This window comes from Tachyglossus aculeatus, chromosome 20, assembly GCF_015852505.1.
Source record: "Tachyglossus aculeatus isolate mTacAcu1 chromosome 20, mTacAcu1.pri, whole genome shotgun sequence".
Classification (NCBI taxonomy): Eukaryota; Metazoa; Chordata; class Mammalia; order Monotremata; family Tachyglossidae; genus Tachyglossus; species Tachyglossus aculeatus.
In genome coordinates, this window is record NC_052085.1 from 32,087,000 (window position 1) to 32,109,262 (window position 22,263).

Sequence of the window (22,263 nt, forward strand, 5' to 3'; positions counted from 1 at the left end):
GCGGACCCCGGGGGGGTTCTGGGGGGGTCCTCGCTCTCCACGGGGAGGGGAGGGGTTGGCACCAGAAGGCAGTTTGCCCCCACCTCCATTAAGTCTCCTTTCCCCCAGAGATTCCAGGAGGGAGGAGCCGGTGGGGAGGAGAGTCCAGTACTACACCATCCAGCTAGTAGGTGAAGCGGTGGGCATTGGCACTGACTGACTGCCTCCTGGATGCCATGTATTGTGCTACATACTTGGCTGCTGGAGAAATAGGCGGATCTCTGACAGCAGTCCCATCTGAGAAAGCCAGGGCGTGAATGCCTCCCTCCTCCTTCACCACCTCCTGAGAGGCCTGACTGACCCCTGCCCATCAAGCCCTCCTCCCCCCGCTGCCCTTCTGTGTCTGTCCGTTTACTCCCACTGAGGCCACATCTCATCCTGGCTGTTCCTGTATCAGTTGTAGCCACGTCTCCATGATGTCTGTTAGTCGGTCATCTGCCCGACCCCTCTATTAGATTGTAGACTTCTCAAGGGCAGGGCCTGGGTCTTTATTTTCTCATCCTCTCCCAAGAACGCAGCACAGCACTCTGCATACAGTAGGCTCCTGGTCCAACGCTTTGCACGAACTAGGCACTCAGCTCAGCACTCTGCACATAATAGGTACCCAGCACAACACTTGGTCTCTCGTGGGAGTAGGACGCCTGTGGGCAGATGGGCAGTGGGAAGAACCGATGTGGCCTTTCAGGAACCCACCCATGGTGGAAATTCCCTGAGCCCTCTTTTCAGAGGGAGATTCAGGACACCAGGAAGGGCCAGAGACTCGCCCACCATCACACGACAGGCCAGTGGCTTAACACATATCATTATTATTATTTAACATTATTTCTCTGTCTAAGGCCCTCTGCACAGCCGGGACCTGAATCAGGGTCTCTTGTCTTCCTCCAGATCGTCTCCCCAAGTGCAGATCCCTCCCCACAGGAGAGGAGAGGATCGTGGAGAAATTGAAAATCGGTTCACCCAGCTGGGCCAGGGACTCTCGGGGGTCTAATAATAATGATGGTATTTGTTAAGTGCTTACTACGGGCTGAGCACTGTTCTAAGTGCTGGGGTAGGTACAAGGTCATCAGGTTGTCCCACGTGAGGCTCGCAGTCTCCATCCCCATTTTACAGATATGGCCACTGAGGCCCAGAGAAGTGAAATGACTTGCTCATGGTCACCCAGCAGACACGCGGCAGAGCCGGGATTCGAACCCACGGCCTCTGACTCCCAAGCCTGTGCTCCTGCCACTAGGCCACGCTGCTTCGATGATGATGAAATGGGAAAGCAAATAAATGTGGCTTCGAAGGTTTCTGCAGCCCAACAGAGCTGCTGCGGGGGGCGGAGAGGGGGGGACTGCGACGGCTCAGCTGAGCGAGGATGAGGGGCCACCAGGGGATGCCTGAGGAGCCTGGCAAACACCGGCTCATCCCACCCTTTTTTCCCACCCTTTTTTCCCTCCCTCTTTTCCCTCCCTTTTTTCCCTCCCTTTTTCCCTCCCTTCCGAAACTCCATGCCCGCAGCCACCCGGCGTGTTCGCAGCACGAGGGTGGCGTGGGAGACAGCAAACAGAGCATCCCTCCCACACACACAGCGAGGAGCCCAGACCGGGGACATGCCAAAAAGAGACGGGCAGGCCCTGAAGCCTTGGCATCCCTCCCCGAGGGGCCTGCCAGCGTGAAGCCAGGAAAGCCCCATGCCCCGGAAACAGGGTCGCCAGAGTTCACTGTGGGCCGGGCGCTGTACTGGACACCCTACTAAATCATACCAGATGTCTACTGTGTGGTGGGACTATACATTCATTCATTCAATCTATTTAGTGAGCGCTTACTGTGTGCAGAGCACTGTACTAAGCGCTTGGCAACATATACAGACGGTCCCTACCAAACAACGGGCTCACAGTCTAGAAATAAAAGGCCTGGGCCCTGCCCTCCAGGAACGTTCAGTCCAGCCGGGGAGGCAGAAGGCGTAAGTCAGTGAACAGACCACAGCTGTGCGTCAGTTTAAGAGAATAATATAAATTAATGGACACGAATTATAACAGGATGCTGAAAGGACTCCATAACCAAGAAGGTGGGGATCAATCAGGAAAGGCCTCCTGGAGAAGAGGTCATTTTAGGGGGCTTTGAAGGAGGGGCAGGAGGTGGTCTAGGGGAGCGGTGTGGGAGAGGGTCCTGATAACCCAAGAAGCATGGCGGACGGTGGGGCGCAGGGTGGGAAAGCTGAAATGACCCTGGTCACTCTGCCCCTAAATTGATACTGATGGGTCCCAAAGGGCCACATGGCGTGCCTTTCCCCTTGCCCCCACGCCCTGTACCACGTATCCCCAAATGTCCCCCACCCACCCACCTCCTAGTCCCCAGGGCCATCCACACCCCCACTCAGCCTCCCCCCTGCCCCGGCCTCCAGAGTTGGGAACCTGGAAGATCCTGCTTAATTCGGGCCTAGAGGAAACAGCTGGAAGATGGTGGGGGTTTGTTGCTAAGCGCTTACTATGTGCCAAGCACTGTTCCAGGTGCCAAGGTGGATACAAGGTAATCAGGTTGTCCCACGTGGGGCTCACAGTCTTAATCCCCATTTTACAGATGAGGTAACTGAGGTACAGAGAAGTTAAGTGACTTGCCCAAAGTCACACAGCTGACAAGTGGCGGAGGCGGGATTAGAACCCACGACCTCTGACTCCCAAACCCGGGCTCTTTTCCACTAAGCCACGCTGCTTCTCTGAAGATCATCTAGTGGCCAGGACCGTGACCATCGCTTGAGTCCCGCCTCCGGCCCTCGGACTCAGCCCATGCTCCGGCCCCCCTTCTCACCCCTCCCGCCCTTCCCCTTTGCACCGCCCACGGATTAATCCTCCAGGAACGGGGAAAGTTATGGACTTGGGTTTTTTCCCAAAACTCCAACCTGCTTCTGAGGAAGTGACGGGAGTCGGGTGGAGATGGGGGAGGGGGGAGAGATACCCAACCGTCAAACCTAGACCCTAGACCCAGCCCGGAGGCCCCAGGAGGGAGGGAGTGCATAAACCAAAAGAAACCTGGGAGCTGGAGGCGTGAAGTGTCCTGGGGTCGCTGGGGCCTGAAGGCCAGTTCTTTGAGAAAGGCCTGTGACCTCACCCCTGTTAATACTGGCTCGGCCACTTGTCTGCTGTGTGACCCTGGGCAAGTCACTTCACTTCTCTGTGCCTCAGTTACCTCATCTGTGAAATGGGGAGAGAGACTGTGAGCCCCACATGGGACAGGGATTGTGTCCAGCTCTATTTGTTTGTATCCACTCCAGGGCTTAGTACAGTGCCTGGCACATAGTAAATTCTGAACAAATACTATTATTATTATCATCCTGTTCTCTCTCAGAAGCCCCCATCCCTCCCCCACCCAATGACCGGCAACCAGGGAGCCTGGACTAGCACAGTTCCCAGAAGTCAGCGAATAATAACCTTAACCTAGCAATACTCAGCACTCCCCAACTTCCCTCACCCATCCCAGCGCTTCCCCCTAGAGTTTTCCCCCGCTGCGCTCTGCCCCGCTAGCGACCGGCCTCCCTGGACTTTCCCTAGCAGTATTCCGGCCCCCCTGCCCCTAGCCCCCAACCCTCTGCCTCCCTAATGCTCAGGCTTCCCAGGCCTCAGTTTCCCTAGAGCTCTCCCAGCGATCAACGCTCCTCTTCTCCTCCTTTGGCCCCTAACATTCGGGCCTCCCAGCTCTCAGCCTCTCTAGAGCTCTCCCCTCTCTAGTTCTCAGCACCCCCAGAACTTCACCCCAGCATTCTGTAACCCTAGATTCCCACTCACACATTCTCCTCTCCTCGTCACCGCCCAGAGGAACACATAGAGAGAATCGATGGGTCGACGGGTAGAGAGGAGAAGGGAAAAGAGGGAGGAGAAAGACCAGCCAGCCAGGCCAAATCTGGTGTCCAACATGGATGGGGACCGGACAGAGTTAGAGAAGGAGTGGCAGAAACAGAGACAGAGTTAGGAGGTGGGTCCGAGAAGCAAAGGTGAACAGAGAGAGACATAGAAAGAGACAGAAACTGACAGAGGCAGAGAGACAGAAACTAAGAGGCAGCCAAGAGAAGAAGGAAAGACCAAAAAAGACAAAGGATAAGAGACAGATTCAGAAAAAAGAGTAAGAGAAACAGAGACAGACAAAGACCGAGAGAGCCTGGGTGAGACAGAGGCAGACAGATGAGAGGTGGGGGAAAGACAGGCCGGCCGAGATGAGCGGCGGGGACAGACAGAGACTGAGATGAGACACAGGGGTAGAGATAGGCAGAGATGAGGGGCGGGGAGAGACAGAGACAGGCAGAGGAGACAAGAGGCGGGGGAGAGCCCGGTTTGGAAGTCTGGCTGGGCCGCTGGGAGGGGCCGGGCTCTGGTCTGCTCTGGGCCCGGGGGAGGCTGTCGGGAGGTTTTCATTAAGTTTTTCCTCTTCCCCCCGGATTGGGCTCTTCTCCCTCTCCCGAGCTGAGCGCGCCTCGCCAGCAGGCCTGCATCTCGGCTCCCACGGCCCCAGACTCGCCCTCCTCCCGGACCCGGCCGGAGCAGGAGCAGGAGGAGGAAGAGGAGGAAGAGGAGAAGAAGGAGAAGGAGAAGGAGGAGAAGAAGGAGAAGGAGGAGGAGGAAGAACAGGAGGCGGGAGTCCTCCGAGGCTCGGTAGGCCGTCAGGTGGGTCCTGGGCCCTGAGGGAGGCGGCGGGGGTAGGATGGAAGGAGCAAGGGGTGGGCACGGAGGGAGCCCACTCGGCCTGGACCCTCGGACGTTCCCATCACCCGGGGCTTCAGAGCCTTTTCGATCAACCTTGAGGGTCAGGGTGAGGAAGAGGTGTTAGAAGCCCCCTTCGCCCCCCTCTCACTACCGGCTAACCGCCCCCGCCCCGGCCGAGGACGCCCCCTCCGGGACTCAGCGACCCGCTCTCAAGGAGGAGGAGGAGGAGGAGGAGTATGGATGGGGGTCGAGGGGATCCCCAGGACCAGAGAGGGGGAGCGTGGCCCCTGAGGCCACACGGCGAACGTGAGATGGGTCTCCCGGGCCAGCTGGGTGTAGGGGGAAGGGGTTCTTGGGGCAGAGCTGGGCTCCCCCATCCCCACGGCTCCCCTGGGGGACCGGGGTGGGTCACCCCCCAGTCCAGGCGCAACCGTGAGCCCTGGGGGAGTCTTCTGTATTTCCGGCTGCCCCTTTGGGAAAGAAAGCGCTTTGGCCTTTGTCGGGACCGGTGCTCTACAGATGGTTGACTCGTCTCTGACCGCTTACTATGACCCGCCCGAGGTCGTTGCTCAGCTGAGAGAACTGGGGCTGGGGCGCGGGGAAGTCCTACGTTGCCATCCGACTCGGCCCCTGATCCCATTTTTATCTCTGCTTCAGTTTCCTTCCCTGCTCCCCAGGCTCTGCTGTGTGATCTCAGGCCAAGTGTTTGCCCTCTCTGGTCCCGGCTTTGAGAAATGCCAAAAGCCACCAGGTAATAGTGGGGAATTCCTCCCGCCCTGAACCTAATGGCTAGTGCCGGCAGAGCTATTGAGTGTTAAGGGGTTGCTCCTTTTTTTTCGGTGTTTTTGTTTTTTAAGGCATTTGTTAAGCGCTTACGTTGAGCTAGTCATTATACTAATCGCTGGGGTACGTAAAAGCTAATTAGGTTGAACCCAATCCATGTCCCATATGTGGCTCACACAGCACTTAGAACAGTGCTTGGCACATAGTCAGCGCTTAACAAATACTACCGTTATTACTATTATTAATCCCCATTTTACAGATGAGGTAACTGAGGCACAGAGAAGTGACTTGCTCAAGGTTATACAGCTGACCAGTGGTGGAGGGAGAATTAGAACCCAGATCCTTCTGACTCTCAGGCCCACGCTTTAGCCAGTAGGCCATAATGGTCGTCAGAATCTCTCTCGGGGTTGAAGGGTCACGAGAGCCGTTTTCCCGTTTAAGTGCCTGGGTGTGACTGGATTCAGTCCATGTGTGGTTCCGTCTTCCCCGTCAGATTGGCAGCCTCTTGAGGGTAGGGGCCTTGTCTTCTCCTCCTCCTCCTCCTTCTCCTCCTTCTCCTCTTCCTCCTTCTCCTCCTCCTCCTCCTCCCCACTCTGTCCCTTCCCAGAGCCCCTCCACCCTCGGCCCCTGCTGTGCCTGGCTGGGGCCACGGATCAATTGAAGAGACAGTCGTCTGGAAGCCTGGGGAAGGTCCAGGCCCCCCTGCCCCGACCCCAGCCCACGAGCGAGCGTCTGCGGGTGGGTGGGACGGGTGGGGCCTTCGCCGGCCTGAGTCACCGGGTGTGCGAGAAATGGTTCAGAACAAAAGCCGGGGAGAGATAACGTTAGCTTCTCAGAGCCGCTGCTTCTCCCTTCCCACGCTCATCCGATTTCCCTTCGGGCTGCTGCTCGCCAGCTTTGGCGTGGCCAAGCCAAACCTCAGGGCGGCGACCACCGGGGGTCTGCCCTTTAAGGACACACCGTTGGGTCTTTGGGCATAAATACTCGGAGCCACAGTGCAGCACCCTCGTGTCCGAGGATCCTCGAAGCGCCCGAGTCCGTGGGTCTGGGGCGGGATGGAGAGACATCCTTAACAGAGGTGAGACAGGCCATCCCCCTGTCTCCGTGGAGTTCCCTCTTCAAGTCGGGACTTCGCCCTCCGTCGCCCTCAGCAACTCCTCGGGGTGGAGTGGGGGGCTCCCGAGGCTCCCACTGCCACTGTAGGGTTGCCTCCACTCCCCCATTTTCTTCTCCCTTCCTCCCGATCTCCGCTCCCCGTCCCCTGCATGGACTTGTACTTCTCCCAGGCCCGCACTGGGAATGGGCACCCGGACACCCTGGCTCCTAGGCCCGGATCCACAAGTCCGTCAATCAGCCTCTCCCGGGCCTCCTGGGGCCGTGGGTAATAATGGTGGTGGTCCAGGAGGGTGGGGACAACGTGGTCTTCAAGGCTGCCCAGGGCCCGCCCAGGTCAGAGCAAACAAAATGAAAAAAAAAAATCCCATTCCAAAGCCAGACCGATCCGTGAAACATTTTTCCCAGACAAATTCACCTCCTGGGAGAAAGTTCATCCTACTCACTGCCACCCTTCCCCACCCCTCTGTCCACCCGCCTGCTTGACCACTGTGACTCCTGCTTCCGGCCTGGTGGAGGCGTGACCTTGCTCGGAGGCAGGAGGCTGGACAAGATGACCCCTCCTCCTTCTGTTTGCAGTCTGAACGTGTTCAGTTCTGGGAGGGCTGGGAGGGGTTGCAGGGCCCCTGGAGATGCTGGGATGGAGAGGAAGGATGGGAAGTCACCCTGCCCAGCCAGCTTCCTGATGCTTGGGCATATCGACCCGTGCTTGGGTCCGGCCTCTGGAGGAGGAGACCTGGAGAGATTATCTGGTCCAATCCTTTGCTACTACTAGTATTCATAATAATCATAATAATAGTATTTTTTAAGCAGCATGGCCTAGTGGGAAGAGCATGGGCTTGGGAATCCGAAGATGAGGGTTCTAATACCAGGTCCTCCATTTGTCTGCTGCGTGACCTGGGGCAAGTCACTTCGCTTCTCTGTGCCTCAACTACCTCATCTGTAAAACGGGGATTAAGACTGAATGCCCCACGTGGGACAACTTGATTACCTTGTATTTACCCCAGCGCTTAGAACAGTGCTTGACACATAGTAAGTGCTTAACAAATACCTTCATTATTCTTATTAAGCCCTTACATGCCCCTCTTCTAAACACTGGGGTAGAGTCAAGATAATAAGGCCAGAGAAAAGTCCCTATCCAACATGGGGTACGGAATCTAAGTAGGCGAGAGAACAGATTTTTCAGAGTTTTCATTTGATAGATGAGGAAAACAGCACAGAGAAGTTAAGGAACTGGCCCAGGGTCTTGCACAGGCCAGTGGCAGAGCTGAAATTAGAGTCTGGGTCTTGTAACTCCTACTAGGCCTTATTGCACTTTATCTCCAAGCAGGGCAGTCCCACAACCTTCCTTAGACGATCTGTTTAAGGATCTGGTGATTCTGCCGGTCAGAAAGGATTTAAGTCTAACCTGAATCGCTCCTACTGCAGCACTGGGCCAATTCCCTTTGGGTCGGTCCTAAGTGGGTAGTTTCGGTGATCAGAGACCACCCACCGTGTCTAATAGGACAGGATTCAGGGAAGGGGCTCAGGCCCGGGCCCTCCCCGTAGAGCCACGGGAGGTTCGACCAAGGGAGGCAGGGATCACCAGGGGTTATCTGGGGCCGGCCTGCCATCCTGATGGCTCTGAGTTGGGCCAGAGGAGTCCAGCTAGTCTTGCTCTGGTGCTGGCCTGGAGAGGGTGGGGATGAAGGGGGGAATCCCCACTTTGTCCGAAGGACTAAATTTAGACCCTCGCAACCATTGGGAAATCCCAGCTCTGTCCCCAGCTTTCTCTGCTGGCCCCCAGGGGGTTCATGAGGGTCTCAGGTTGTGGGAGTGAGAACTGGGGATCCCCAAGGGCAGAGTTATACCAAACCAGAGTTCTCTACCGGCCTCCCTTTCATTCTCTAGAAATCGGAGAGGGGTGATAGGCGGGAAAGGGGTGATAGGTGGCTTTGGGAGACGCTCGGTGGGGGAGAGAAGTTGGGGGTCAGGGTTTGGGAGAGGACCAGGGATCGGGGATTCATTCATTCATTCATTCAATTGTATTTATTGAGCGCTTACTGTGTGCAGAGCACTGTGCTAAGCGCTTGAGAAGTCCAAGTCGGCAACAAAGAAAGACAGTCCCTACCAGACAGCGGGCTCACAGTCTAGAAGGGGGAAACAGACAACAAAACAAAACATATTAACAAAATAAAATAGAATAAATATGTACAAATAAAATAAATAAATAAATAGAGTAATGTTCAAGCCCTGCATTTCCTGGGGTCCGAGAGCAGCCGGGGCCCGTCCTGGGGTCCTCACTGAGGATGACCCCCTCTCCATCCTTACATGGGGCACGGGCCAAAAGAGGAACGGGGAGTAGGAAGCAACAGGAGGAAGGAAATGACAAACATCACAATTACTATTTTGCCAACTCCGATAGTATTATTAATAATAGTAATGGTAACAATAAACCCTGCGCCATCAGGGTAAAATCCTATAATCATCTATTCGTTATTGCAATTCATTAATTAGGAGGGGCGGTGTGGCTTAGTGGAAAGAGCACGGGCTTGGGGGTCAGAGGACGTGGTTTCTAATCCCGGCTCCGCCACTTGTCCGTTTGGTGACCTTGGGCAAGCCACTTCGCTTCTCTGGGTCTCAGTTACCTCACTGGTAAAATGGGGATGAAGACTGTGAGCCCCACGTGGGACAACTGATTATCTTGTATTTACTCCAGCGCTTAGAGCAGTGCTCGGCACATAGTAAGCGCCTAACAAATACCATCATTATTGTTATTTTTACAATTTTGGGGGCATGAAGACCCCCCCCCCCCCCAACATCCACACACCTCTGCCCGGTTGGGTGGTGGCCTGGGGTTAGGGTGAAGAGTTCTGTGCCCCTCCAGGCCTCCTCCCACACAGAAATAGGTAGCGTGAGGGGTGGTCCCCTCCTCAACGCTTCCTGGGGGGCCCCAACATTTATCCAGCCCCTGCCCCTTCACCCCCGACGGCTGCCTCCCGGCTCGGCCACGCTTCGCTGGCTGTTCAGTCTCAGCCTGGGAGCCCCAAGACGGTGTTGATTGAGAAGAAACTGTGCGGTGTAACCGCAGCCTCTCTCATCCCGAAGCCGGCAACCCCGCCCCCAGAGCCCCACGCACTTATTTCCGTGGGGTCGGGGGAGGGTGGGGGGAAGACCCCCTCCACAGATCCGGGAAGCCGACCCCGGACGGCCCCTCCCAGGAGTTCAGCGAAGGGGGAAGGGGAGGAGGGAGGGCGCTGAGGCATTGGCACCTTAAACTGGGCCCAGGGGCAGGGAGATGGACCCAGACCTTTGTCGGTGTCTCCCGGATAGAGGAGGTCAGGATTCAAGAGGAGCGAGGGCCTAGGATGTGCAGAACGCAGTACTGGACGCCCACGGGGTGCAGAGCGCTGTCCTGGGTGCCTACGGTGGGCAGAGAGCTCACCGCGAGCCTGTAAACCCCTGGAGGGCCTACCAACAGTTCATTCATTCATTCAATCGTATTTATTGAGCGCTTACTGCGTGCAGAGCGCTGTACTAAGCGCTTGGGAAGTCCAAGTCGGTAACATATAGAGACGGTCCCTACCCAACAACGGGCCCACAGTCTAGAAGGGGGAGACAGACAACCAAACAAAACATATAGACTCCATTCATTCATTCAGTCGTATTTATTGAGCGCTTACTGTGTGCAGAGCACTGTACTAAGCGCTTGGGAAGTCCAAGTCGGCAATATGTAGGGACGGTCCCTACCCAACAACGGGCCCACAGTCTAGAAGGGGGAGACAGACAACCAAACAAAACATGTAGACTTAGGTAGTGCCCTCTCCCAAGCGCCCAGTACAGCGCTCTGTGCCCAGTAAGCGCTCCATAAATACCACTGCTGGATTACTGCGTGCAGAGTGTCGGGGGACGGACAAGTAGAAAGACTTCTCCGGGCCTCGGTGACCTCATCCGTAAAATGGGGATGAAGACTGTGAGCCCCCCGTGGGACAACCTAATAATCTTGTAATAACCTTTTAGACTGTGAGCCCACTGTTGGGTAGGGACCGTCTCTATATGTTGCCAACTTGTACTTCCCAAGCGCTGAGTACAGTGCTCTGCACACAGTAAGCGCTCAATAAATACGATTGATTGATTGATTGATTGATTGTAACCTCCCCAGCCCTTAGAACAGTGCTTTGCACATAGTGAGCGCTTAATAAATGCCGTTATTATTATGATTCTTGGTGGTGGGAGTAGAGGGGATGTGGGAGCATGTGCTCCCCACCCCCAGTCCACCCCCAGCTGGGCCCTCCCACGCCCAGGCCACGGCTCCCGGTCCCCAGGATTTTCCCAAGTCCCTTTCCCTGGCGGGAAACGCTTCCTCCTCGGAGCCGCCCCCTCCTCGCCCTGTTTTTTCCTGGCCCGGGCCGGGGCCGCGGGGGGCGAGGAGGAGGACCGGGTTTTGCTATTTAAAACCCGGCCCGGAGTTGGGGGGTCTCCCTCCCCTTCCCCCCTGTCCGGCCGGACACGGATTCTTGGAGCGAGGCAGGCGCTAGGACCCCGCGTGGCCCCAAGCCCGGTGAGGTGGGCGGGGGTGGGGGGGTGGGGGGGTGAGATATGTTTGTACATATTTATTACTCTATTTACTTATTTATTTTACTTGCACATATCTATTCTATTTATTTTATTTTGTTAGCATGTTTGGGTTTGTTCCCTGTCTCCCCCTTTTAGACTGTGAGCCCACTGTTGGGTAGGGACCGTCTCTATTTCATCAATCGTATTTGTTGAGCGCTTACTATGTGCAGAGCACTGTACTAAGCGCTTGGGAAGTACAAATTGGCAACATATACAGACAGGCCCTACCCAACAGTGGGCTCACAGTCTAAAAGATGTTGCCAACTTGTACTTCCCAAGCGCTTAGTCCAGTGCTCTGCACACAGTAAGCGCTCAATAAATACCATTCATTCATTCATTCAATCGTATTTATTGAGCGCTTACTGTGTGCAGAGCACTGGACTAAGCGCTTGGGAAGTCCAAGTCAGCAACATACAGAGATGGTCCCTACCCAGCAACGGGCTCACAGTCTAGAAGGGGGAGACGGACAACAACAGTTACCTCATCTGTAAAATGGGGATTCAGACTGTGAGCCCCAGATGGGACAGGGACTGTGTCCAACTTGATTTGCTTGTATCCACCCCAGCGCTTAGTACAGTGCCTGGCACATAGTAAGCCCTTAACAAATACCATCATTATTATTATTATTCTCCGCGCCTCAGGCACCTCAGCTGTAAAATGGGGATTAAGACACTGAGCCCTACGTGGGACAACCTGATTACCTTGTATAATAATAATAATTTTGGTATTTCTTAAGCGCTTACTATGTGCAAAGCACTGTTCTAAGCGCTGGGGAGAATACTGATTGATTGATTGATTGATTGATTGATTGAGAAGAGGTTGGTGGAGGGGGGGGCAGCCCAGCAAAGTGCCTAATTTAACCTTAGGCCGGCCGGGTCCAAATAAGGAGAGCGGGATATTTCTCTCCACATGTCCCGGTTTCCCCTCCCAGTCCACTGCCCGGACGGGACGGACGGGAAGGGACGGAGAGGCCAGACGGGCTGGCTGCCGGGGAAAATGACCCCTCAGCACCGGACCCCAGAAGGACAAGGTAAAGGGAAGCTCCAACCCCCGTCCGTGCGCGGGTTCACCCGCCCTGCCCTCCCCCGGCACCCACGACCCCCATCTCGGCTCTGCCAAAGGAGCAGGGGTCTCAATCAATCAATCATCAATCAATCAATCGTATTTATTGAGCGCTTACTGTGTGCAGAGCACTGGACTAAGCGCTTGGGAAGTCCAAGTTGGCAACATATAGAGACAGTCCCTACCCAACAGCGGGCTCACAGTCTCAAAGGGGGAGACAGAGAACAAAACCAAACAGACTAACAAAATAAAATAAATAGAATAGATATGTACAAGCAAAATAAATAAATAGAGTAATAAATATGTACCTGGGCTCGGAGTCCCGGGAGCCGGACCCCAGAAACTACCCCCACAGGGGCCGGACTGCAGACAGGCCAACTCCTCCGTGGCTTCCCTGGCCCACCGAGGGATCCGTGGGGAGGTCAGCACACTCCCCCTCTGCTGCCGTTTCCCTAGAGGCCCACCGAGGAGGCCGGGGGGTGGGGAGGGGGTCCTCGAGGCGGGGGAACCGAGGGGCCTCCGCGGACTTGGACTGGAGAGAGGGCAAGCCCTCCACCTGCAGAGGCACCCTGCCCATTGGCACCTCCGAAACACTGAGGCAGCCGGACCCCCAAGCATGCCGAAAGCAAGACAGACCGGCAGACCAGGCAGAGATAGATACACAGACACCCAGACAGACCCGCGCAGGCAGTCAGACCGCAGGGGTCTAATAAGTGCGGTATTTAATCACCGTCGTGGTATTGGTTAAACGCTATGTGCCAGTCACTGTTCTTAAGCGCAGGGGTGGATGCAAGCAGATAATAATAATGACGATAGCATTTATTAAGCGCTTACTATGTGCAAAGCACTGTTCTAAGCGCTGGAGAAGTTACAAGGTGATCAGGTTGTCCCACGGGGGGGCTCACAGTCTCAATCCCCACTTTAAAGATGAGGGAACAGGCCCAGAGAAGTGAAGTGACTTGCCCAAAGTCACACAGCCAACAAGTGGCAGAGTTGGGATTAGAACCCATGACCTGACTGCCGGGCCCTGGCTTTATCCAATAGGCCAGGCTGCTAATGAGGACCCTCGGAGCAGCTGTGTGGGGAGGGTCCTCACAGGCCCCCGACCCGGATAATAATAATAATAATGACGGTATTTACTAAGCTCTTACTATGTGCCAGACACCGTTCTAAGCGCTGATGAGGAAGAGGGCCTCACAGTCCAGAACTCCCGGCTGCCCCGACTCTTGGGCCCAACATGTCAAGGCTGTGACCCAGCCTTGAGCCCGGTGCTGATCCCTGCCCAGCAGAATAATAATAATAATAATGATAATAGCATTTATTAAGCGCTTACTATGTGCAAAGCACTGTTCTAAGCTCAGGGGAGGTTACAAGGTGATCAGGTTGTCTCAGGGGGGGCTCACAGTCTTCATCCCCATTTTAAAGATGAGGTAACTGAGGCCCACAGAAGTGAAGTGACTTGCCCAAAGTCACACAGCTGACAGTTGGTGGTGCCGGAATTTGAACCCACGACCTCTGACTCCAAAGCCCGGGCTCTTTCCACTGAGCCACGCTGCTTCTCCAGAACAGGCCAAAGTCACAGCCTCACCCCTGGGTTGTCCCAAACCTGCCAGTTTCCCAAAGCAAATTGCTCCCAAATTAGTGTCCCGCACCCAGAGACGCCCACCTCCCAGCCCGCACATTCCCCTACACACCCAGTTGTTCCCAAAGAGGCCGATCCAGACACACACACACACACACACACACACACACACACACACACACACACACCACACGCTGGTGCGCCCAGATATACCCCGACCCCCACATGTGGTGTGCAGGCACACTCATCCCCGCTCACGTCCAAGTTCCCATTCACTGACCCATAAATACGGATTACTCAGGCTTCTCCAAGCCGGGCTCTTTCATTCATTCATTCAATCGTATTTATTGAGCGCTTACTGTGTGCAGAGCACTGTACTAAGCGCTTTCTTTCGACAATCTTCCCTGCTCCTGGCCTTTCCTTGTGAGCAGGGAGGGAGGAGAGGGTCGGGGGGCTGAGGGGAGCTCGGGGTGCCGACTCCCCCCCCCCCCGGTGCAGGCGTTGTGCCCCCCGAGGGCCTGACGTGGCCGTTTCCTGGAAGTCCCCCCTCCCCGGCCGTCCGGCCGGCCTGGACTCTGCCAAAGGAAGTGTCCACTCCTCCTGAATCCCGCCGAACAATGGGATGGGGAGGCCGGAGGACAATAAATAACCGGGTCCCGCTCCTCGGGGCTCGGGACTGAGCCCCTTCAATCAATCAATCATATTTATTGAGCGCTTACTATGCGCAGAGCACTGTACTAAGCGCTTGGGAAGTACAAATTGGCAACATTTAGAGACAGTTCGGCCTTGCCCCATCCCCACAACCTCTCCCGGCCTCCCGGGCCTGACGCATCCCGGCCTTTCCCTCCCCGCGTCCCGCCTGCTCCTGGCAGGGGACCGGGATTGGCACGGCCTGTAGCCCGCCCCTGGCAGAGCCTCGGGGCACCCCCAAAACCGGATCCGGGGGACGGCTTCCCTCAGGGCCTCCTTTCCTGAGGAGCAACAACTACAGGATCAAGACTCTCTCCGGCATCTGGGATCAGATGGGGTCCTGCTGGGCCCGGATCAGCCCCAGGGTCAGTGCGGTATCATGGCACTGACAGAGCCCACTATGTGCCCGGAGCTAGACTGGACGCCCACTCTTTGCCAAGTGCTGGGCTGGGCTCTTATTGAATCATCAATCGTATTTACTGAGCGCTTACTCTGTGCAGAGCACATGGGTGAATGCTTGGCACCCATTGACTGCCAAGGGCTACCGTGTACTGGGCTTGGGATCGGGCCCTGACTGAATGCCGGGTGCTAGACTGGTGCCAACTGGGTGCTGGAATGGATGCCCACTGAATTCCGGGTGTTGGACTGGGCGTCTGTTGGGGGCAGGCAGAAGCTGTGTGGCCTCTACTCTGGAAGAGCTGTCGATCCAACGAGGGAGACAAACGGACACAAATGGGAAAAAAATACAGTACTTTATAGTGTGTACGAGTAGGTATGAATAATAGATAGACGTTAAAAAAAAAATCCGGGAAATACCGAAGATGCTGAGGGCTAGCGGGACGGGGAAGGCGGGGATTAATCAGGGAAGGTCTCTTGGGGGAGATGAACGCGGTTGGCATTTGATGACCTTTGTGATGGCGCCGAGGTCTGTTGTGTGGTCCCACGGGGCCGAGCCGAGCCTTGGGGGGTCTGTGATGAGCAACAGACTCGGACCCCCCTGTCTGGGGGGTGGGGGGGGGGGAGGCGGGACATTCATTCCTTTCATTTCATCGTATTTACTGAGCGCTTACAGTGTGAGGACACAGCCACCCAACTGGAGAAGCCCCGGTCCGGACAGACACCCTGACAGCCCAAATCGAGCTGTCCAAAACGATGTGCTTGGAGGGGCAGAGTGGGGCAAGCCAGAAGGGCTACCTGGAGGAGGCGGCTCGAGCTGTGGTTGATGGGGCGGAGGGCGGGGGGCAGGAGGAGACTTCCTCCAGTCTAATCGTCCATCTCACTGCCTCGTCCCTCCCAGAACCATGAACCTCTGCCTCCTTTTAGTCCTGCTCGCGGCCGAGGGAGGAATCTGCACCTTCCGGCCCCTGGAGGAGTCTCCCTGTGACATGGTAAGGGTCTTCCCGCGAGGGGGGAGGGGGTCTTGCTCTGTCCCCTCCCCTACGAGAAGCAGCGTGGCTTAGAGGCAGAAGCACGGGCTTGGGAGTCAAAGGACGTGGGTTCTAATGCCGACTCGGCCGCGTGTCTGCTGTGTGACCTTAGGCAAGTCGCTTCACTTCTCTGTGCCCCAGTTCCCTCCTCTGTAAAATGGGGATTAAACTGTGAGCCCCACGTCCGGACCACCTGTTGACCTTGCATCTACCCCAGCGCTCAGAACAGTGCTTGGCACATAGTAAGCGCTTAACAAATACTATTATTATTATTACTCCCACCACCCACTCCAGCCCTGGGACTCCTTTTCATTTCATTCATTTAATCGTATTTATTGAGCGCTTACTGTGTGCAGAGCACTGTACTAAGCGCTTGGGAAGTACAAGTTGGCAACATATAGAGACGGTCCCTACCCAACAGTGGGCTCACAGTCTAGAAGGGGGAGACAGACAACGAAACAAAACAAGAGGACGGGTGTCAAGTCATCAGAATAAATAGAAGTAAAGCTAGATGCACATTATTAACAAAATAAATAGAATAGTAAGTGTGTACAAGTAAAATAGAGTAATAAATCTGTACATCCATACATACAGGTGCTGTGGGGAGGGGAAGGAGGTAGGGTGGGGGGATGGGGAGGAGGAGAGGAAAAAGGGGGCTCAGTCTGGGAAGGCCTCTTGGAGGAGGTGAGCTCTCAGTAGGGCTTTGAAGGGAGGAAGAGAGCTAGCTTGGTGGATGGGTGGAGGGAGGGCATTCCGGGCCACTCCTTCCACAGGCCTGGCCCAAACGTCGACAGCCCGAGATCCTAGGTTGCCCCCACCCACCCCCAAAGAGTGTATGTGTGTGTGTGTGTGTGTGTGTGTCTGTGTGTCTGTGTGTCCCGCTGGCGCAGTTCAGACCCCAGCGACGCCCCCTCCCCACCCCTAGTTCCCTCTACTGCAACCAGGGCGGGGGTCTCCAGCAGGGTGACCACCCCCTTCTCCTGCTGCGGCTTCTTTAGGAAACCGGGACGGCAACAATGTCAACCACGCGCTTCCCCCGGCTTCCTCACATCCTTCCGCCCCGGGACACCCGCCCAGCCCCATCCCGCCCGATCCCTGTGTCCCGGTCCTCTGATCCCGGCCCGTGTGGCCCACGATTCATTCATGCCTTCAGTCGTATTTACTGAGCGCTTACTGTGCGCCGAGCACCGGACTGCGCCCTTGGATAGCACACTACAGAAGAAAAGAGAGACAGTCCCTGCCCACAACGAGCTCACAGTCCAGAGGTGGGGGAGACAGATATCGATACAAGTAAACAGGCCTCGAGGCAAATAAATAAAATGACAGATAGATACGTGAGGACCGTGGGGCGGGGAGAGGGGGGACGAGCAGAGGGAGAGAGTCAGGGGGAGGCGGAAGGGAGTGGGAGATGAGGAAAAGTGGGGCTCAGTCTGGGAAGGCTTCTTGGAGGAGATGCGCCATCCCTGTGCGGTTCCCCCCGCCCTCGCCACCTCTCTCGAGGTCCCGGCCTGCATCAATCAATCAATCAATCAATCGTATTTATTGAGCGCTTACTGTGTGCAGAGCACTGGACTAAGCGCTTGGGAAGTACAAGCTGGCAACATATAGAGACAGTCCCTACCCAACAGTGGGCTCGCAGTCTAAAAGGGGGAGACAGAGAACAAAACCAAACGTACTAACAAAATAAAATAAATAGAATAGATATGTACAAGTAAAATAAATAAATAAAGAGAGTAATAAATATGTACAAACATATATACATATATACAGGTGCTGTGGGGAAGGGAAGGAGGTACGATGGGGGGGATGGAGAGGCGGACCCGATTCTTAAACCTGACCTTCCCCGCGCCACCCTGAAGCTCCCCCGCTCCCTCCCCACCCTGCACGGCGGATCCTCTAATCCTCCCCGGGCGGGCGGGAGTAACGGAAAAGCGCGGCTCGGTGGAAGGAGCCCGGGCTTGGGAGTCGGAGGTCGTGGGTTCAAATCCCGACTCCGCCCATTGTCAGCTGCGGGACTTGGGGCGAGTCACTTAACGTCTCTGGGCCTCAGCTCCCTCCTCTGGGAAACGGGGACGAAGGCTGTGAGCCCCCCGTGGGACAACCTGATCACCGCGTGACCTACCCGGCGCTTAGAACAGTGCTCGGCACACAGCGAGCGCTTAATAAATGCCGTCGTTATTATTGGTATGAAAAGAGACGGCCTGGGCGCCCGGCGGGAGCGGGAAGTGGGGGAACTGTGAGCCCACTGTTGGGTAGGGACCGTCTCTATATGTCGCCAACTTTTGTACTTCCCAAGCGCTTAGTACAGTGCTCTGCACATAGTAAGCGCTCAATACATACGATTGATTGATTGAGCCAAGCTCGCTCCCTTCCTCCCTTCAAGGCCCTGCTGAGAGCTCACCTCCTCCAGGAGGCCTTCCCAGACTGAGCCCCCTCCTTCCTCTCCCCCTCGCCCCCTCTCCATCCCCCATCTTACCTCCTTCCCTTCCCCACAGCACCTGTATAGATGTATATAAGTTTGTACATATTTATTACTCTATTTTCCTTGTACATATCTATGCTATTTATTTTATTTCGTTAGTACGTTTGGTTTTGTTCTCTGTCTCCCCCTTTTAGACTGTGAGCCCACTGCTGGGCAGGGACCGTCTCTATATGTCGCCAACTTTTGTACTTCCCAAGCGCTTAGTACAGTATAGTAAGCGCTCGATAAATACGACTGATTGATGGATTGATTGATTGATTGAGTGAATTGCGGGCAGGACCGCGAGGGAGGGGGGGGTCCCCGGGCCCTCTGACCGGCCCCGTCTCGGCCCTCCGCAGGCCCAGCTGGACGCCCTGTGCCCCTCCCGGGGTCTGGAGCAGGTGCCCGCCACCCTCCACCCCGACGTGCGCAAGATCGACCTGTCGGGGAACCGGCTCCTTAGGCTGACGGAGCAGCCCCTGGCCTTCTACGCGGCGCTGCGCCACCTGGACGCCAGCGCCAACCGGATCAGCGCCATCGAGGCCGGGCTGTTCGCCCGCCTGCCCCAGCTGACCCACCTGAACCTGGCCCGCAACCGGCTGGACCTCCTGGCCCCGCCCGGCCCCTCCGGGCTGGGCCTCCTGCCGCGGGTGGCCAGGCTGGACCTGTCGGCCAACCGCCTGTTCGACGGCCTGGCCGAGGCCTTCCTGCGCGCCGCCCCGGCGCTGCGCTCCCTGTCCCTGGCCGAGAACAGCCTCACCCGCCTGTCGGCGCGCATGTTCCGCGGCTGCCCGGCCCTGGAGGAGCTGGACCTGCACAGCAACGTGGTCCTGGACATCGAGGACGGGGCGCTGGACGGGCTGAGCCGCCTGTCGGTCCTCAACCTCTCCACCAACTCCATCACCTGCATCTCCGACTTCAGCCTGCGCCCGCTGCGGCGGCTGGACCTGAGCCGCAACAGCATCGAGAGCTTCCAGGTGGCCGAAGGCCCGGACCCCCCCGGCGGCCGGGACTCCCCCGACGGCCCGGACTCCGGCCACCTGGACTCCCCCGGCGGCCCGGACTCCGGCCACCTGGACTCCCGCGGCGGCCCGGACTCCGGCCACCTGGACTCCCCCGGCGGCCCGGACTCCCCCGACGGCCAGGACTCCGGCCACCTGGACTCCCCCGACGACCCGGACTCCGGCCACCGGGACTCCCCCGACGGCCCGGACTCCGGCCACCTGGCCTCCCCCGACGACCCGGACTCCGGCCACCTGGACCCCGACCCCAGTCCCGGGCCCGGCCAGTTCCGTCTCAGCTGGCTGGACCTGCGGGAGAACCGCCTGCTGCGCTTCCCGCGGCTGCCCCCGGCCAACCAGCTGACCTACCTGAGCCTGGCCAACAACCTCATCCGCCTGGGCCCGGCCGACGGCCCCGAGGGCGGCGAGTGGCCGTCGAGGGCCCTGGGCCGGCTGCAGCACCTGGACCTGAGCTCCAACGAGGTGGAGGCGGTGCCCGCCGGGTTCCTGGAGCCGCTGGCGTCCCTGCGGGTGCTGAACCTGAGCCGCAACTGCCTGCGGGCCTTCTCGGGCCCCGCGCGGGGCCCGGGGCTGGCCGCCCTGGAGGTGCTGGACCTCAGCCACAACGCCCTGCGCCGGTTCAGCGCCGGGGCCCGCGGCCTGGCCCGCCTGCGCCAGCTGCTCCTGCAGCGCAACGCGCTGGAGGCGCTGCCCCCGGCCACCTGGGCCGGCCTGGCCGCCGTGCGGCTGCTGGACCTGAGGGGCAACAGGGTCAGCGTGTGCGAGCCCGGGCCGGGGCCGGGGCCGGGGCCGGGGCCCGTGGGCGGGGGCTGCGCCGCCCTGTCCGGCCTGGCCTCCCTCCGCCACCTGGACCTGGCGGAGAACGGGCTGGGCCGCCTCCCCGACGGCGCCTTCCGGGGCTCGCCGCTGGCCGCCCTCGACCTGTCCGGCAACCCGGGGCTGCGGCTCGGGGCGCGGGCCTTGGACGGGCTGGAGCCGTGGCTGCGCGCCCTGCACCTGCGGGGCAACGCGCTGGCGGCCCTGGCCGTGCCCCTGGCCCTCTTCCCGCACCTGGAGCGCCTGAGCCTGGCCGCCAACCGGCTGAGCCGGCTGCCCCGCTGGCCGGCCGGCGGCTCCCTGCGGGTGCTCGACCTGCGGAACAACAGCTTCAGCCACCTGCGGGCCGCCGACGTGGCCGCCTTGGCCCGGACCCTGCGGACCCTCGACCTGGCCGGGAACCCGCTGAGCTGCTGCGGGAACGCCTGGCTGGCCGCCCTGGTGCGCGGCCGCAGCGCGCTGCTCCCGGAGCCCGCCAGCCTCACCTGCCGCCTCCCGCGGGGCCCGGCCGGCCGGGAGGAGGTGCGGGTGTGCCAGCTGCGCCCCGACGACTGCCAGGACGGCCCGGACGGCCCGGACGCCTGGCAGCTCCTGCTGGCACTGGCTCTGCTCCTGGCGCTGCTCCTCCTGGCGCTGCTGCTTCTACTGCTGGCGGGACCGGCCTCCTCCTCCTGCGCCCGGCGCTACGGGCTCCGGCGGCGGCAGCTCAAAGCCTGAGGGACCCCCCCATCCCACCCCCGACGGCCCCTTCTCCGGGACCCCCGGGAGTCCGGGCGCCTCGCCCGCTCCCTCCAACCCTCGCCCAACAGCCGACGGGGTTGAAGGAGGAGCGGCGCGGCCTACGTGGCGAGGGCCCGGGCTTGGAGGTCAGAGGGTGGGTGGGTGGGTGGTGGGGGGGCGTCGAATCCCACCGAGAGACCTTGGGCGACTCCACTTCCAGAGAAGCAGCGGGGCTCGGTGGAAAAAGAGCGCGGGCTCGGGGGGCTCTGATCCCGGCTCCGCCACTCGTCAGCTTGGCGCAAGTCGCTTCGCCTCTCTGGGCCTCGGCGACCTCCTCTGTGGGCAGGGACCGTCTCTATGTGTTGCCAACTCGTACTTCCCAAGCGCTCAGTACAGTGCTCCGCACACAGTAAGCGCTCAATAAATGCGATCGAATGAATAAAACGGGCATGACGACCGTGAGTCCCATGCAGGGCAACCTCACGATTTCTGGGCCTCGGTGACCTCCTCTGTGGGCAGGGACCGTCTCTATATGTTGCCAACTTGTACTTCCCAAGCGCTTAGTACAGTGCTCTGCACACAGTAAGCGCTCAATACATACGATCGAATGAATGAATGAGTGAATAAAACGGGCATGACGACTGTGAGCCCCATGCAGGGCAACCTCACGATTTCTGGGCCTCGGTGACCTCCTCTGTGGGCAGGGACCGTCTCTATATGTTGCCAACTTGTACTTCCCAGGCGCTTGGTACAGTGCTCTGCACACAGTTTGCGCTCAATAAATATGATCGAATGAATGAATAAGACGGGCATGACGACTGTGAGCCCCATGCAGGACAACCTCATGACCTCGCATTTCCCCCAGCGCTTAGAACAGCGCTTGGCACGTAGTAAGCGCTTAGCAAATACCAAAACTATTATTATTATTATTATTCTCTAGGCCTCAGTTCCCTCCTCTGGAAAATGGGGATGAAGACTGTGAGCCCCACGCGGGACATCCTGGCTGTCTTGTATCTACCCCAAGCGTTTAGAGCGGTGCTCGGCACACAGTAAGCGCTTCACAAATACCACGGTTGTTGTTATGACTAATGAGCGCTGTGATGGACGCACAGCATTCAGAGAGTACGATGGGTGTCTGGAGGCGGCACGGACCCCGGGCCGCAGCCTGGGCGAGCTGGGCTTGGGAAGACCCGGTCGCCAAGGCGACGAGTGACTCGGGGGTGAGGATGGGGAAGGGTTTTGGGGGGGGGGAGCGGCTGTCCGAGCCTGGAGACAC

At 58.0% G+C, this 22,263-nt stretch overlaps 1 protein-coding gene across 1 annotated transcript; it reads left to right on the top strand.

Moving 5' to 3' along the window:
- Positions 1 to 4,124: 4,124 nt before the first annotated feature.
- LRRC32 (leucine rich repeat containing 32) lies at positions 4,125 to 21,104 on the top strand. The gene is made up of 3 exons (XM_038761938.1): positions 4,125 to 4,676; positions 15,839 to 15,929; positions 18,789 to 21,104. The coding sequence occupies exons 2-3, from the start codon at positions 15,843 to 15,845 to the stop codon at positions 20,982 to 20,984; spliced, it is 2,283 nt and encodes a 760-aa protein (XP_038617866.1). The 5' UTR covers positions 4,125 to 4,676; positions 15,839 to 15,842; the 3' UTR covers positions 20,985 to 21,104.
- The last annotated feature ends 1,159 nt before the right edge of the window (positions 21,105 to 22,263 follow it).